Raw genomic sequence first — 18,912 nt, 5'->3', positions numbered from 1 at the left:
TGGCGTGACCAGCAGTGCCCCCAGCGGCGTTGCAGACATCGCATCTCGATGGTGCATGACATGAGATCGAAGGAAAGCCTTCGGCACTTGTAGGTTGAAGTTTACAGCTGCACGTACCGCAGGAACACTATATATCGTTTGTGTTCGCAACGCTCATGCCAGCAGTGGGAGGCGGCAGTACAAACAAACAAACAAACAAACAAACAAACAAACAATAACGCTCCTCCCCTCCTCTACCATTTATTATGGCTCATAGAGTATACCTAGATGAGTCAACCTCAGATCAGCCTATCTGCTGTTTCGTAAATAAACTTATCTGTTTATTATTTTTTTTTTACGTGGCCCGAAACCCAAGGACTTATGGCAGTGACCCTTCTCGCGAAGCAGTTTGCTCTAGAGAAACGAGATGGCGCTTTCGGCGGCGCTCCGCACGTTGCCTCAGCGAAAGCGCAGGAATACAAAACCATGCCTCTTCTGCCCGGCTTCTGTGCAATCAGATGTCGGAAATGCAACTGAGTTTCGCTAACGCACTGCGCTCCATCCTTGCTGCAAGATATGGAGCGGTGGAGTGAAGACGTATGCAGTATATGGCTGCAAAATTTGTGACTGGCATATGAAGGAATGTAATGAATGTGTGGGTCCAACTTCACGGACCGCTGCTACTGGCTCTTCGCGATGCACGGCTTCCCTCAAGGATAAAGAAAAATCACTCATCCACCAGCGTTGCAGCATTAATCTCCAAGAAAAGGACTTCAAGCAAAGAATGTCTGCACGAGTGAGTACCGCTCGTTATACGGTGACAAAGGCAGTATGTAGCGCCGCTTCTCGGCATACAGTATCTTTTTCGCACGTTGCGTACACACATCCACCCCTACTCCCACGCAAACTTACGCCCACTGTATCCGCAACGTATCAAGAATAAGGGAACGGGCGCATACTCGAATCAATGCGCCGAAGCATGGGTGAGGGCGACTACACCGACAGCACACTAACGTTCGAAGCTGAACGATTCGGAACGGTCCCCTCAGTAAGCGAGTGATTAGCGATAATTCGCATTTGGTAACGCTATTACAACGTACAGAACATCAACGTTACAAGCCTAACTGTGCCCAGCAACAACAAATCTATCGCAACTGCGCACACCCACGAGCGATCGGGCAGAAAATAAACAATCAGACAGTGATCACCCGGGGAACTTTGCTGAGCCAGAAACGTGAAAGCCGCTGATCAAAAGTATTTGCTAAATAAACCACGAAGAGCAAACACACTGACACTGTTCAATTCGTAAGAGGAAAGTTCGGATGGCTTGGAATACATTTTAACCCCGCTTTTATTGCAAGCACCATATAAGCAGCTCGCGCTGTTTGCGTGCACAAAGCGTTAATGAGCTCCGAAAGCGCTTACATGTCCTGTGAAGCCGTAGCCAAAGCTTCGCGTGTCGTCCACCCAGTGACCGTCTACGATATCCGTCGAAACATAGGTTTGTAGAGACTCACCGGCGCCATGTACATTCATTGTAAACACAGAGGCAACGGAGGCAGCTGAGGCAAGCAATGGACGCGCCACCACGTGATCAAACATGGCAGCGCCCACAGGATTGCCGTGAAAAGGATCAATAGAGCGGGCGCCCTGCCATTTTGGAGACATTACTATATTTTTTCTGCTTAGACGAGACTGATATAATAAAGGGATATAAGTGAATTCCCATCAAAGACAGCAGCGCATATTACAAAAACTCACTATGCTCAGACATCGAATGACTCGTCACGCTTTTCGAGCATCGGACGTTCCACCATTGAGTGCACTCTTTACGGTTCCATCACGACAAAAGACGATTCCTTTTCCTTCTTTGTCATCCCTCCGGTGCGCGTTGATATCTTTCCAGTTCACCACTTCCATATCTACGCAACATCGGCGGTATAGCAGATCGGGCGAGCTATATACGGTAAAGAACGTTGTCTACAACACGAAAAATTAGACGCGCAGAAAGCAACAAGCCCTAACAAAAGAAAAAAAAAAGCTACAGGAAAGACGACAGGCGCTCGCTTTCGCGAGAAAGTAAAGCGGCCTAAAGAAAGGGAAGCGCACAACACGACGCTAAGTAAAAGTACACCGGGGACTCGCATTTGATGAAGTATGCGGATGCGCGCACTCTCCCGAGCGAGGAGACTTCCCGAATCTCGTCGGCGCGACGAGATCTCGCGAGGCATCATTGCCGCTTCCCACTCCTTCGGGCAAAGCCTCGTCTCGACGGAGGCAGTATCAAGAGGTGGCAACGGCAGAAGTCGTTCGGTGCTCTCAGATATACCGAATTTAGTCGAATATAAGCCGGTACCCGTAATTTTGTTTCCTTGCTTATGGAATGATGAGACCGTGGGAAAATAAGCCACGGCCTTAAGGGCAGGCTAATCCAATAATCAAAAGCAAACTCCAGCGACTAAGGAATGTACGAAAGCAGAAAAGAAACAAAATAAAAATGAAAAAGAAAATACGCTCGGGAACGTAAAAGCAGCGGAGGAATAGAGCGTCACATAACTCAGGCAGAAGCGAGCTATCGATGTGCGTAGTGACAGCTCGGTGAATCGGTGACGTGCGAAAGTCCTGTAACAGCGTGTGTTACACCATCTATTCAGTCACGGCTTGAAAAAAGAAATAAAGAGAAAGCGTTGCATGTAGTGAAGAATAAAAAGTATACTGCAAGTTCACAGAAACGGAGCTAAGTTAGATACTGAGCTAAATCACGATGGATTGCTTTTCAAGAAGAGTGCACAAAGTCGCTATCCAGCAGAAGGTCACAAAGAGCTGCGACAGCGCGACTTTGTCTGGACAAGCTTAGCATAAGTGTTTCGTTGTACGAAGCTATTATTTTTCTTTAATTGGAAACAGACATTTATTTTATGGCAGATAGCGCAATCTAGTCAAATCAGCTGCATTAGCTTGAACAGGCAGACAATACTGGCTTTACAAAGCGTAGCAAGAGGTTGACTAATCAAGAAAAGACCGCTAATTGACATTTCTTGACTTGAGGCACACGAAGTCAGTGCAGAATAGAAGCCAAGAGTAATGGGTTAATGTAAATTTAACAGAGATCCTGTGCTTCGTAGCAGTTCCAGTTGGTGTTCCAGCTAACACTTAGACATTGTGGCATAGTGAAGTGCTGGTAAGTGTTGATATTGATAAATTGTTACCACACTGATTGCTCTGTTTATTTACACTTTCAACCACGATGCGCCCTATCCCAGTGCACCACAACGGAATGTATATCAAGGGCAACAAAAAACCCATAAGAAACACTATTAAATTTCGATTAACCTATAAAAACATCACGCGCAATATTGACGTGCATTTCAACGCAAAGTTTACCGAAGGCGTCACGAACTCAACAGAAACACAAATTAACTTATATTGACCCCTCCGAAAGTTATACGTGATATTTCAAGCGTATCTTAACAGAAAACGTACCGAAAGCCATGAAAACTCGATAGCAACAAATGCATTTCAACGATGACGATCGTAAGGTGTACCTGTAGTCGGAGGTCGGCCTATATACGAGTGAACACGGTAGACGGCGCCGTCGGCTTCGTGGACAGCAACGGCTGCGAACGCTTCGCGCGAGGTTTATACTTCGCGAACGAGAAAGTGCGCGCGCATTACGTCGAGACGGAGATCAAAGCCATATATATATATATATATATATATATATATATATATATATATATATATATATATATATATATATAACGCGGCAGCAGCGACGACAGAGACGGTGTAAAGCTTTTGTTCGGCTTCCGTTCATCGCGCGCTGACTCTCACCGTGATTATCTCATTTTCTGGTTTATATTATTTTGCTCTTCGGTCTCTACCGTATATATACGGACCTCTAGCTAGCTGTCTCCCGGCGCGGAGGCGACTTATCTGCGAGAGACAGATTCCGCCGTGCGCCGCCACCGCGGCGACGTCTCGCCTTAGCGACAGCACAATCAATCATGCCCGTTATCGGCGACACGGAACGCTGTTCTTAATTTTGGAAATTGGGCGCGGCGCGCAAGGTTCGGCTAGGTTCGGCGGTTCCTACCCCCCCCTCCCTCCATCTCTCTTTCTGAAGCTTCGCGCGTGATCACTCGTCGAGCCATCGCTGTCGCAGGAGCGAACGCTGGCGAAGCGGCGCGTTTTTTTTAAATTTTATTTTAGAGAAAATCGAGAGAGGGTTTTAGAGTTCGAGTTAAGAGCGGCGGGCGTTTTAGCTTCTTTCTACCGCATTTTGCCGATAAGTTCTGAGGGTTCAAATGCACAACTCGCATCACTAAACGGGGTCTTATTTATACGCATTTGCAACGATCGCACGCTTGGAACACCCAGTAGACAAGATGGAAAGCACTACGTCATGTAGATGCAGTGAAGCCACCTCTATAGTTCCGGATTGCGGACAAAATGAGAGTGATAAATTTCACGGTAGCGCGATGCGTGAGGGAATTAATTAGGCCCAGTCCCTGGCCGGTGCTTGGCGTAAGGCTCAGTTCTACAGAACTTATTTCAGTACTGGCTGAACTATATACTTTTCAGCGGAAGGGCAGGTAGCAGCGATTCCTACCCTCGAGCTTATAGTCTCTGGAAGTAAACAACCGGATGCACCGTCCCTAGAGGAAGATATTCAATCCAATGAGCAAGAACATACACAAAAGGGACTGATGGGTGGCGACGCATTACTTGAAGTTCCGACACCAGATAACCGTGATGTCACGTATTTTGACAGCGTATGTGCCTCGGGTCCAATTAATTGTATACCAGTGGACGAAGACATTGCATTCAAAGAAATCAGACTGGCAAGTTTTGACAACATTTTCCTGCGCACGAAGACAGGTCAGATACTAGAAGGTAGTTGTAAATTAATGACGTCACACTGACGTTGCGGCTACGCGGTTCGGGCGCGAAATAAGAAAAGGCGGCTTGGTCCTCGTTACTTTTCGTTATAATGAAACACTTGCCCGGCGAATATAAATGCGAATGTGTAGTTTTGAAAGAATACTTTTACGGTGACCACCATCAACCCGATGCTCATCTCGTATGTTTTGTGTTAGATAATAAATCCGAATAGACACGATCTCTCTCATTCAACCTGTGCCTCGTATATACACATCCAATGCACATTCAGTAGTATGATGACAATGCATGTTACACTTTAGCGGCAGTTCATCCACACGCATGCGGATAGAAACGCAGCCACGGCGCAAAAGCGTCGAAAGCGTACGTATGGTTAGCGGGAAAACAGAGACGCTGGGACGAGGGCAGACGAGGAATTACACCAAACGACAGAATTACGAACACTTGTATGCGTTCTTTCCCTTCTACGTGTGTCGCCGTCACAGCGCTAAATTTTCTCCGAGCAACGACGGACGAACCAGCATAGTGGTCTACCTTACTAAGCAAGTAAGACGTTGCTGAAACACCTCGCGGCAAGGCCTCCAGAGAAGCCAAACTTCGACGCTCTCGCGGTGGACACAAAGCCTCGGTATGGAGGGAGGCGGGGGGCTGCCATGACGAAGTGGCCCTTTTTCACGCCGAGACACGCATCGGGGGCCCGCGCCCGCTGCTTCCTTGCTGAAAACCTCGGAAGCAGCCACAAGAGAGAAGGCCGCGGAAGGAAGGGGAGGGGGATCGGAACATGAGGGTGACCGCAGGTGCCACTGCCGTCACCACCACCGACGCTGACACCGGCGCGGGGAATATTAAAAGTGACGAGCCGAGGAAGCCGCGCTAACCCCGCAAGCGTCCTACCCTCCTGCCTCGAGAGGCGGAGGGACGCGAGGCTTCTGCTGAGTCGGCAACCGCGACGAGACGACGCGTTCAGCTGCTCGCCTTTTGCATGCCTCTGCGCTCCCGCGCTTCTCCCTCTCCCTTCTCCTGTCCTTCCGGCGCCCTCTGAGTAGTGACAAACCAAGGCCTGTCATCTGGGCGACGCGCGGCGAGAGAAGCGAAGCGTCGGGAAGGAGAACCCCGTAATTAGGGAACGCCTCGCCGCGGCGAAGGACGACGCCGAGCGCGCGCAGTTTCGGATGCTGCCGTGAAATTGTGTTCGCATCGCCGAGTTCGCCGCTCCTCCGCTTCTGTTTGCTGTTGTCTCTTCGAAAAGCTGCAGTCATTGCGGCTCCCCTCTCCTCTCCCCTTCCGCGAGGACCCCGGCTCCCACTTCTTTCATCCCCGCCGACCGACGCCCCTGACCGGGGCTGAGGGCGACCGACTGGTGAGAAGTAGAACCGCCGCGTCGCCACCGCTGTCAGCGGAGCGGACGCCCGCATGTGGCCCGTTACCCTGACGTCGCGCTAAGGGGCGACGGCGGAGAACCTGATTTGGGCGCGCCTTATGCTGCAGCGCTTTTTAGGAGAAAGAGCCAAGTCATCAAACACCGTTCCCCCCGCGCCTCTGCTCCTACGTTTCCGTTCTCTTAGCAGAACTTGTTCTTGGGCTAGTAGTTGGTTCATATTTAAAATCATAATTGTAGCCTCATCGCGGCGAACGTGAGTAAGATGGCAACAGGTGGCAGTCGTCCTACCATTTTTCCTCGTGTCCGTCGCGTTAACGCTTAGGTTTATTTCTGCGCATTCCCTGTGACGCTACGGTTCGCTGCCAGAACAGCATCGTCACCTGACCTCGGGACGCGTCACCTTGGAGCAGTCACTCTCTTCCCTAGATGTCTAATGCACTGGTAAGACACGTGAGGCTACTTTTAAGGCGAAAGCCTTAAATCTCTATTTTTCAAGGTCGCGTTGTGAGGTACAGAACATATCACGTGACCCAAGGAAGGCCAGGAGCGAACCAAAGCATGCCCCACCGTGTATAAGAGATGATTAATGATTCGAAAAGTTGATTAATAATTGATTACTTCTTGGATTAAGCTGGATTATGGCGGATTAACGACAATTAAAATGTATTAAGGTAAATTGAAGTCGGTTAAGCTAAATTGACGTCATTTAGGGTGTATTAAGGTTCATGAAGGAGGATAAGGGTGGATTAAGGCGGTATTAGGATGGCTAAGGTGGATTAAGGTGAATTGCAGTAGGCATTACAAGGCTTTCGCCTTAACGCCTCTTAGGCGATAGCTGAGGACAGCTGGGAATTTTTTCTTCAACAAACGCTTATAAACCCATCCGCCTGCGGAAGATATGCCGACCGTGCATCGTTGACGGCCAGCCGCGAACAAAGAGAGATAACGAAGGAAGGAAGGCCGTTAGGTTATCCGGGCTTTCCAGTTGGCTATCCAGCACGTGGGAAAGGTGGGTGCGAGAGGAGTCCAGATCAATCACGTGCTATAAACGCGGCCTCACGCGTTCTCTACAGTCTGGGCACTCGAATTTGTCGCGTTCAGATTGTGCACAAGCAGTCGCGCCCATTTTCGTGCTGATGCAGGATCAAGCGAGCCGTGATCGAAAGCGTTCAACCGGCGAAAGGACCGGGTGAGGGAAGCGAGACAGTAAGAGGGTGGGAATGGGAGGTGAGGAGATTAGGCAGGTTCGCGTCGCGAAATGAATTGCCACTGCTTAGAGGGTCACGTGACAAGAGGGGGCTTTGAAAGCTCGACGCGCGTGCGTCAGCACCTGTGGTGGCAGTGCGTCGAGGATGCCTACAGCTACGACCGCTTACCTCCTTGTTCAGAAAGGGAACCTAACTTGAAGCTCATGCTAGACTTGATATAAATGACGCCTGGTGCGAACGCGCCGAAGACACTCATTGCGTTTCTTTTGGTGCGTTGATGACAGGAGTCGTTTGAATCAAGCCAAGCATGGGCTTCAAATTAAGATGCATTTATGAATACGGGGGTTATTGCTGACGCTGGTCGCACAGACCGCGCTGCTTGCGACATGCGCGTACACACGCCGTAGCCTGTATAGAGAAGGCGTACGGGTTAACAGCTGGATACGGAATCGACGGGACCGGGAGACGCGCGGGGGATTACGATCTGAGGGCAGGAACGGTATTCTCGAGCGATCGCTTTCGCGCGTGCAATCACTTTCGCGAGATTTCGCGACCGGACACATGGGCCGCATGCTTAGACGGGCGTCCGGTGCCGAGTCAAGCGAAATCGCACAAGAGTGATCATACATATAACCCTAAGTGATGGATTCAGAATATACCACCTCTTATCGCGAACCAGGATACGCACTGAAAGATACCGTTTGTGATCGTACCCTTGGACGACGTAGCGGCCCTGGGCGTGTGCGATATCCACGTTGTAATGTTACGTCTAGCTACCTGTAAGATGTTTCCGTAAGTATATATGACACTCCGGACGACTTTAAGGTTTTGATTGTACGTTAGCGCAACAGAATGAAAGGGACAAAAACACGTGTCGCATATCCAACTCGTCTTCAACACTTATACTGGAGATCCTAAATATACCTGAACGTTGTTCACGTAGACATGTATGAAAGAAAAATATTAGTTGGAGTAGTTGCGTGCGTTCTTCCTGCTTCAGTTTACTGCCACTCACGTACTATGAAAGTTCAGTACCAACTCACTCAAACATGGATGAACTTATCTAGAGCCATGGCAAAAAAACATGAATGGAAAGTTAATTAACGTCAAACTCTGCACAGCTATTTACCTTAACGAAATGTATGTTACCTTTAAATACGAGAAATGAGCATCTTTATATATGTTACCGGTACAAACATTAACTCTATAAATGTACAGAGGGCGACTAATACGAAAAAAGCCACCGATATGAAAAACCAAACGTCTTGAGATAGAAACCACGATACCTAGTCAAGGAACGCCATAAAACAGCGACGTTCTTATGACCTCACGTTCTGCGCACTGGCGCCCAGAAGCAGCAAGATGGCACGCACGTGACCCTGTTACTATCTCGGAAAGACTGGCACAGGACCGCGCGGCGCGCCTCTGAAGACGTGCACCTTGTTAGCCGCGCTCAACGCACGTCTCGCAAAAGAAAAAAAAAAGATAGAAGGCCGTTCTAGTTATCTCTGGTTTACCGAGGAACGAGACAGGAAGAGGCTCACCGTCATCGCTTCCTTTTACTCCCTGTATAGTTTACTCCCTGTATAGCCAGTTCGAGGCGCCGAGAAAGCTCGAACCCTTCTTCGGCGATCCGTTGGCGAAAGGCTTCGTGCACCCTTCCATTGCCTCTAACAGGCAGCTTGAAATGCTGCGAAGGCTTTAAAGCTTTTGTTTGAGCAAATCGTGCATTGACAACATCCTGTGACCTGGCTGGCACAAACACTTCCAGCGTTGTTAGCTCGCTTCTATGCGTCTGCCGGTTCGACTGTGTCAGAGAGCCTGTCTGCTTGGCCACGTCCGCCTGTCTGATGGTCCGTGTCTGGCTTGTCTATGCAAGCCTCTCTGACACCGTGTCAGCGTTTGGCCGCGTAAATATATCTTATAAGACAACGTTGACTAAATAAAATCGGGCCCCTCGGTTTCCTTACATCTAGCTGATATAAAATAATTTCTGTGTTTGGAAGTTGATTGAATGATTGACGAAGCATAGGTGCTCGTTTATTTTGAATTGAAATCGAGATACAAAGAATCAACGCAGCACGATATAGCGGAGAAGCATTGCCTTGCTCAACTGCTTGCGTTGTTTTCCTTGTTCAGTTCAAAGCCCTAATGTCATCGTACATATACTTGCCTCTCTGATCCTCGTTACTCTCGGCACTTCTAATCTTGTAATATGGCTAAAATACGCTCCGTATCTGTTATCATCATCACCTTCGATCTGCCTCACCTTCTGTGCACCTCTCACTCGAATACCGGGTAGCATGCAGCTTAGAACACATTAGTTCAGGATGACTTCTCAGCCTTTTCTCTTACAACATAACCTTTACTCTGAATCTCGGTCCCACCTATCCGTCTGTCGGCCGGTCCGGAGAATTGCTCCTGTGTCGTCTGCTAATCCGTCTCGATCTTCTGGGCTGTCTCCAAGTATGGAACCCGTAACAAACTAGAGCAAGCCGACGTCTTATTGTGCGCATGTTTCTGATCGTCAGGACTCGCTTGTCTATACGGTTGCCACGCTCCTTGCGCTATTCAGCCACTTTGTCCGTGCTTGTCTTGTTTCGCTATTTTCTCCGCCGTTCAGCTTCTGGCAGACGACAACGTCCGCGCGGCTATCGCGAAGACGTCGCGTGCGTATAGCGAGACATCTCGAGAACGGGCGAATAACAAGAGAAGCTGGGAGCAATGGGAAGCTTGCTTCAAGAAAGACAGGCACGATCCGGCCTGTACATCCACACACATAGGAAGTGAAATAGGAACGCCCCCCTAACGCAGACGATAACGCCACGTCGAGCACTGCAGCGCAAGCAGATTTCTTTCTTTGCTCACCGTCGCCGGTAGGGGGAGCCGAATCAGGAGCTCACTGAGGCGCGCCCCTGCATATTGACGCGGCCGTGTCTCTGCGCGGGGCGAAGGAGACAAACGCGACGTGAGGGCGGCAATGTTAGCGACCCACGAATAAAAGAAAAAAAAAAGACAAAAGTGCGAAAAAGACAAAAATCTGAAGAAATAACAGCGCCGGAGGTGTGTATGCTGAAAGAACTGCACGGAAAGAGAACAAAACATGCGCGAGATACGAGCCATATAAAGCGCGAACGGCCAAGACAACACCGAGCGGCATTTGAACTCTGTTTCCCTCGATGCCTTAAGGAAGATATATATATATATATATATATATATATATATATATATATATATATATATATATATATATATATATATATATATATATATATATATATATAAAGGAAACACGTGATCAGAAAAAAAAAAAAGGGTGCTCCCGACTAACTCGTCTAGACAGAGGCGGAAAGGGTGACAGTCCCTGTGTACTCGCCGAATCCTTTCCCACACTTTTCACAATTGGAAAGCACACATACGGAAAACACGTGCTCGCACACGCACGTACAGACACACGGACGATGCACACGCGCGGTGATTTTCATAAGGACGTGACGTCCCGCGTTCTGGTTCAGCGACGCCTAAGCAGCGACGGATGGAAAGAAGTTTCCCAGCATGCAGTGTGCAGCACTGGCGCGGCTCGCCCGAAAGGACGAGAGAGAGGGAGAAAGAAATCGCTGACTCACCACCACGCCTGGCCGAAGACGTCAGTGTCGCTAGGCCGAGAAGAACGAAAGCCCGCAGTAGTGGAAGACGAAGCGGCGGTATCCAACGCGTCGAAGCCGAAGCCGCAGCCGATGCCGACGTGGGGCGGGCACCTCCTCCTCCTCGAGCCATCGCTGGGCTCCCGCCGACCCCTGGGGTCGACGCTGCCAGTCTAGTCCGGGAAAACTGCGCATCACACAAAAGCAGAAGGGGGTGGCCCTATTTAGAATTTATTTATTCCGTGGTTCATTCACTTATTCATCGAATCACTCAATCCCCATTCATTCACTCGGTGATAGTGTGTAACGTCCGCAAGCACCACATCGGCTGTGACAGACGACTTTGGTCGAGTGCTCCGGATCAATTCCAACCACCGGCGGTTTTCCAACAGACTCGAAACAACCCAGAACGTAAAACCAAGCACGGTGCGCCTAAAGCAACATAACGCGGCACAAGAGCGTTCTTGCATTCTGACTCCATAGCAGCGCGGCTGCCGCGGTCGGGAATCGAACCCAGGACATCGCGCTCAGCCGCAGAACAACACAGAGACCACGCCAGAGATGGCGGGTAGGCCATGTTTAGGACATGCCGCTGATCACATGTAACGCGGCTCGCGACCCTAATAAAGATATCACAGTTTCGCCATAAGGGTAAAGCAACGAATGCGACAGCTACGTGTTAGAATATGCACGAAGTGTAAAACTCGCAGCTGTAGTGGCAGTGCGAACTGAAGTAAACGTAAGCCGACTAAGTAAGAACGAGCGGTTGTACTAGGGGTCCTCGGTTTGAATCGTGCCGTCGGACAATTCCACTTATGTTTATAAATTAAACGAATCAAATTTCAATTACATTAAATTACACTAATCTAAATCGCGGCTGCCAACGTCTTCCATGGCGGCATTACCACCGAAATATCAGTGGTATATCGGCTTTACCAACTTTGTATCGGGTATGTTTCAAACCTTTCCTGGGCCGATCCCGGAGGTAGTGCACAGACGCGTTCATTAATTGACACCATTTACAGGTTTAAGCTCTGTTATTGTTTCGCGCTTGTAATACTTAAGTCTGAGAAGATTTTAAGATAGAAGGCATGCGCTGTCGGTGTTTTGCTTCATGACATTTGTTCGTGGGCTGCGATTCTCAAAATATTTGTGGAATAAGTATGTCAAGAATGTAAGACATGGCAACAGCAATTTTAGTGATAGAATGGAGTGGCAATGTAACTTGCATGTACCGCACGTCATACAGAATGGCATGACATATAACATACATATTCCTAAATATATACGGAACCTCATGGCGACGACGACGATGACGGCAAAAATTTTCTTGAAGTGTCCATATAATTTTAATCGCAATAATACTTATTCCTCCATCGGCATATGTCGATTATGAATACTTGTATAGATCGCCGACTAAAGGTTCACATAACGCTATAATTCAACGTTTCGATACACGCACGGCGTGATGACTCATAACCTCGTATATCGAGTCATGTTGATTGCTGGGCAGTTGTCGGGCCACTGACATAGCGAGAAAAAGAGAGAAATAGCAAGACATGGAACTTTTTTAAAAAAAGCACCGAGCGATGCAGGATGACGTTGTACTCCGTGTGCTTCTCCATGGCCCGTGTCGCCTTTTGCACTGCTAGCTACTATAAAATGATATTTCCTATTCACTATAAACACCATGTAGAGGTCATGCAGGACCAAATAAAAATTTAGATTACTCCGTAATGCGTCTACTTAGAGTATATAGGCTATATATATAGAGTATGTATCTAACCCGTTTTCAAGTCGGCGCACCCTCAAGCTAGACAAACTTTGTATCGGAACAGACTATTGCGGTACGCAAAAAACTATTTTCGAGTAATCCGACGCCTGAATTGCAGCAAGTGTTTAATCGACACGGACACATTCTGGCTGCTTCCGAACAGCGTCCTGCTAACTAAATAACGAAAAAAACGGGAAATCGAATTAACGAACATCGAGCGCGCTATATTACAGACTACCAGCAGTCCCCTTTTTCTTTTTCCGCTGTGCTTCACAACCGGACACGTAAGATGATTTATTAGCTAACCAGACATCGTTAATGACCTGTTAGTGGAAGCGAAGATCAAATTTATCTTCGTTACGTCGTGAGAGCCGGCAGGCCGGCCCCCCAATTTCTCGTTAAGATCCGAGTGGCCAGCGCAAGGGCACGCCGGCAAAGTATACGGCCTCCAGACGCGCAACCTGTTCCCGGTGTTATACGGCCGAGCGGGCGCACGGACACAGCGATGGGATGTGATTTACGGGAACCGAAGGACGGTATAGAGGTTCGGAATGGCTGTAGGAGGCGAAGAGAGGGGAAGAGGGGGGCGGAGTGACGTAGAAAGAAGGAAGCCTTTCTGCCAGCCTAAACGACCGCAGGGACAGAATAACGCTCGTAAGTGAATGAGCGATAGGCGGAAGGGTAGGAAGGGTGGGGGGAAGGCGTTCCTTTCTTATCTGGCATTTTATTACAATGACCAATACCGGCAAATAGGCTCAACGGGAAAGGGAAGACCGAAGATGCGCAGGCCGCCGTTTTTTTTACGAGCACCGGTGAAATATCCGCGCTCCAAGACGGAAACTGGCGCTCCGCTCTTGCTGCGAAGAGAAAATAAAGGAACGAAGGAAGGCGTCGAACGAAAACCGGGAAAGAAATATTGCGGCCTAGCCAAAAAGTTCGAAGGGAAATTGTGAGGCGGGAGGGGAGGCCCGTATCTCGAGAAATGACGACGTTGCAGGAAGGTGTCCGACGTTCCCTCGGCGACGATAAAAGCGCAGTTCCTCACCAGGCGCGTGCGCACACACTGCTCTGAGACTGAACACCTTGTCGTACTACAGAGCCCCCACGCGGCGAACTACACTTTAAGCCGGTGAAAGGGCGTTTGTTGAATCGCCTGCGTCCTCCGTTGCGCCCTGCAGCGGTGCTCGTTCACTTTCGCTTTCTCACCGACCACCACCTATTCATTCCATCCCTCTTTTATCCCTTCCATTCCCACTTTTCTGTCTTGTTTCCTTAAGTATTCCCCATCTTCCACTTATCGTTTTCCGCTTTCGTTGTTTCTTCCGTTGTTCTGTTGATTCATTGCTCTTCATTTCCTCCTGCTCACGCCCTCCTTTCATTCTCCCTTGATTCACCTCTTCCGTGCTTAATTCGTCATCCGATTCCTTTCCCTCTTTCATTTCTTTCTGGGTTCTCTATCCTGACTTTTGCTATTTCTCCACCTTTAGCCATCTCCGCATTCCTTTTCTAACCATTCGTGCTATTTGCCCCTTGCATCACTTCCCTTATTTATCTTTCACTGCCTTCGCACTTGAATTTCTTCCTTCTTTCCAGGCTTTCATATTACTTCCCCCTTACTTCTGTTGCCTCTCCCCTTGCCATCTCTCTTCTTTCTCTATGTTTCTTCGTAATTCCCTACATTCATTTCCCCATTCTCTCTTCGTCCATCCCTCCCTGCATGCCTTGCTACTTGTATCCAATCACTTAATTCTCCCAATTTCCTTATCTAATGATTCCTCAACTAATTGCACACTTACAGCATACTTCCCTACTTTTCCCTTCCCCTTTCACTATCTTTTTTTCCTTTCTCGTTTGCATCGTTCTACATTTGATTTCCGGTTCGTCGGCTTCAAGTTCTTTCTTTGACTGCCCTTATGTCGGCTTTTGCTTCTCACTTCCTTCCACGTTCCCTTCATTAGTTCAGTTTTCCACTCCTTCGTTACTTCTCTCACTGCCTACCTCCTTCCATCAATCCGCCTTTTTTTCCTCTACCTTCCATCTTTCGGGAAGAAACACGAACAATCGCGGCGACTCCCGAGCGACTCCCACAAGATAAACGAATTCCATAAAAAATTTACACGGGATTCTCGTTATGCCTTTTTCCCCCGGTTCATTCGGTCCTTTCGTTCTCCGCCTGATTCGCAGACAGGCGAACGACGGTGCTCAGCCGATGGCGGCGAGAGAAGCGATCGCCGAGCGAGATCGTCGCGGCTGGGCGTTGCGCAGTCTTTCCTCGCTTCCTTTACAAGGCGTAAAATAGGTTATAAAGTGATTCTAGCGCCGTTTCGATTGCGCACTTGATTCTCTCGCAGAGGAAACAGGCGTCCATTAAGTATTTAGGCGGCGGCGAGCGAGGCACCGGGAGAAAGAGCGACGAAACGGAGCGTTCGCGATCGAGCTTGTATCGGGAGCGAGGAAGAAATTGGGACAAGATGAGCCAGGGGAAGAGACACACACACACACGTGCAGACACACGCGCACAAGAGAAGAAGAAGAAAAAAGGACGTCAGACGAGAACGAAAAGCGACGCCTATAGGGAGCAAACTGTCGAACAAGGCAGAACACTAGGCCGAGAATGTGGCCGCCGATGGGATAAAAAGTGGGCTGCGCTTCATTTTGTTTTCTATTTTACGGTCTCCGCGTGATTGGGTGCAGCACTATAGCAGCTACGGAGCCTTGCTGCGTCAGCTAATTCGCAGGGCCGCTCTGACTAAAAGTGAATTTAGACAACAGTTTCTCAAGAACGGACAGCCGGGCGATTTTGTCTACTTAACGCTGGTTTGGTTTACAATCTAACTAGTTAGTTATGTAGGGTTTTTCCTGGCGCAAAATGTATAACTTCACGTGTGCTGCTTATAATTAGTTCGTATTATAAGAAGTAAAAGACGTCTATTGGACAAACATTACATATAGGATTAGTATTAACAAGAAGCACGCTCCAGGCTATACTTAAGTAATTGAACGACCTGTGTAGATGATAGTAGCAATATTTTTTTTAGTAAACAAATCGAGTGGAAATGTACTAGAAGCCCCCCTACAAATAACACTAATACATTCACGTCTCCAAGAAACTCAAGGAATATATGAAGGATGTCATAAGTGAGGGGCTTCGCATTAATTTTGACCCTCCGGGGTTCTCTGTTAACGCACACATAGATTAAACCACACGAGCGTTTTCTGCACTCTACCGTCGTTGGAATGTCGCAGCCAAGGCGGGTAGTCGAACCCGCGACATCGCGCTCAGCCCCATGCAGGACGCCGCAGTTATTGAGCCACTTCAGCCATTCTTTTTTTCATTGATTCCGGAGAACTGAACGCGTATTACGAACAGCTCTAGAAAAAATGCACACAAAGGAAAATAACAAACGAGCATGAACTTAAGGAAAAACAAAAAACAATATCAACTCGTCAGTTGGTATATATCGTATATGCGAGGATGTCTACACACAAAACTTGACAATAGATAACAGGTCTATTTCGTTTTCTCTTATCGTTCACGCACTTTCAAACGTTTTCAAAAGAGCCATAACAGCCTACAGCCATAATTCTACAGGCTCTACAAAGAAACGTCTACATACTTCCTACGTATTGTGCAAATAAAATTTTGTGAGAAGAATTTATATAGCTCTCAACCTACTCGTGCGTACAGCAAAGGTTGACGATACAGCCGTTGCCTTAATTGTCGTACCTGCAGTATAAGGTCTACAGACATTACGGATGCTTTACAGCCAAACATCAATAAAATTTTCTGGAGACAGTCTACCAATGTTATAAGGGACTATTAATTAAGGCTGCGTATTTCCTAGACTCAAATGAGCAAGTCACTACACGCGCAAATCTAGTCAATTGGAAAGGCTATAGGGAAGTTAAACAAACTATAGTTTGACGTTTCGACGAGGGCAGTCTTCGAGGTAGTGCACGGATTTCACGAGAACCACCGGAGTTTCATTTACGCTAGCGCAGGACGACACCCACAAGGCTTTTTCTTTTGTTTTGTTTTTTGCCGTTCGTTCGCTGGGCCCGCTGAAACTCCGGCTGGACGAGATACGGTGAGAACATGAGCAGAAGAAAGTAAGGCGAAGGCTAGAACCGAATAAACAAATCAACGAAAGTAAAGAACAAGAAGACGGAGAGGGGCGTCTTGACGCGACTGTCGCTGCTGCTGACTCGGGTGTCCGAGAGAGCTCGGAGCTTAAGAAAACGAAGCCTCGGGGCGAGGAAAAGCGGAGGGTGATTCGGGTGCCTCTGTACAGGTCTTTCACGTAAGTGGCGCTATAGGCGAAGGAGGAACGGATCGGGAACAACAGTTTTCTTTTAACGCTGCCGTTGGCGTTCGGTTAACGTTGCTTGGTACGTTTGGATGCTACGCGTTGCCCGATGAAAGTAGGGTTTCCGAAAATAAGCTTCATTGGACTGACTGCTTGGGGGGGGGGGGGGGGGGGGGGCGAAATGCGAGAGATGGACGCCGGGAGGTCGCGCCAGTTTTCGTCTCTAAAGTGCGCCCCTATACAGACCAGTGAAACCTAACATAGTCGCATCGCTTGTTTTGTAAGGAACGATAATATTTATCCATCCACAAGCAACCGCTTTGTTTCGTTTTTGTGCTTATTGTTCTCCTAATAGTAAGTTTTAGTTTTCGTTGCCCGGGCGTTACGTTTATTATGCTATTTTATGGTTCTTTCGTCGCTTCAATTATTTTCTTTTTGTCGAAATCGAAAAATCAATGACATCCAGTACAACACGACGCTGCGCTTGTTCCCGCAAAGTTTATTTCTTGTTGGGGATTGAGCTAACACAGGCAGGTGGCAGACAATGGAGCCATACATTACACAATGCGGATGAAGCTCATAGACGTTGTTAACAGTGCTCGTATTCTAAACAAAGAAATGTATGAATTAAGAAAGCAGGAAGGACGGAAGAAAGAAAAACCAAAGTAAAAAAAATTACTTTGCTTCCCAGCAAGAAAGAAATTAATTAATGAAGCAATGTAGGAAATGGTACCGCAAGCAAAGAAACAAGGACAGAGTAACGCGAGGAGTGAAAATTAAACACGCAAATAAACAGTACAGCACCCCGACGGCGAGATCTTTTTTCGAACCCGGTTGATTCGTCGAAGTGCCAGGAAGGCACCGGGTGTTGAATTATCCCATTTTGCTTTTGCTTCTTCGTAACAAAGTGACCGCACTTTGTAGCGGTACTCGGGCCTACAGCTAGGTGAAAGCAAGCGGTCTCCAGGGGGCGTACGAACGCGGCCGGCGCGTCAGCGTAATTGTCTCCGCGAAGCGCTCAGCCCAGCTGTCAAAGAGAGCCTGCGGGGACAAAGATTGCTGCTTTCGGCAAGAAACACGGCCGACAACTGAGCCGCAAGGTGCTCTTGTGAGTGCTCGCAGAAAAAAAGATCAAGACAAAAAGAAAAGGAAAGAAAAAGCCAGTGAATAAGCACACAAAGATAAGAGGAAGTACCCTAGATGGGGAAGGGGACCTTTCGTGACGAAAACAACTATCTTTCAGCTCCGCCAGGCTGCGGATCACAGGCAGCCATTGAAATTGAAGGCTGTGGTACTGACCAGGAACTCCGTCGTTCGTTTTGTGAGTAAGTGCACATCTTTCGATTCCCTCCTTTCCGTACGTGTTACACTTTGTCACCTCCGCGCACACGCGCGCATGCCTGGTACGGCGGCGAAAGATAACGGTTATATAAAGAACGCAGCGGCTATCTTCTCTCAGTTCAGATCTCCCCTCCAGAACCCTCAACTCGACCTGGCTGTTCAGGAACAGACGAAGATATAGCGGGAGCAGACGGAACGAATCGCCAGACGACGCAACGAGTGGTGGTCGACGTCTGTCGGTCGCGCAGACGCGCAGGGTATACGCGATTGTCGTCTGCAAAAAAAAAAAAGCAGGTCAGCAGACAGCGCCAATGCTGGTGATTACCCAGCCCGGCACCGAAGGCCTTGAGTAGCGAGTTGCCCTTAAATCACAGGG

General features: G+C 48.4%; 1 protein-coding gene across 5 annotated transcripts in view; it reads right to left on the bottom strand.

Moving 5' to 3' along the window:
• Positions 1 to 18,912, bottom strand: part of LOC126539405 (latrophilin Cirl-like) — a 507,732-nt gene that overhangs the window by 230,980 nt on the left and 257,840 nt on the right. For all 5 annotated transcript variants that reach the window (XM_055075343.2, XM_055075342.1, XM_055075340.1 and 2 more), the window contains one exon: positions 11,097 to 11,301. In XM_055075343.2, coding sequence (XP_054931318.1) covers positions 11,097 to 11,247 — 151 coding nt within the window. In that variant the 5' untranslated portion in view covers positions 11,248 to 11,301. The remainder of the gene's footprint in view (positions 1 to 11,096; positions 11,302 to 18,912) is intronic.

The sequence above is a fragment of the Dermacentor andersoni genome, chromosome 11 (genome assembly GCF_023375885.2).
Source record: "Dermacentor andersoni chromosome 11, qqDerAnde1_hic_scaffold, whole genome shotgun sequence".
NCBI classification, from domain to species: domain Eukaryota; kingdom Metazoa; phylum Arthropoda; class Arachnida; order Ixodida; family Ixodidae; genus Dermacentor; species Dermacentor andersoni.
Note: the sequence above shows the minus strand (reverse complement) of the source record. Positions and strands in the feature narration are given on the sequence as shown.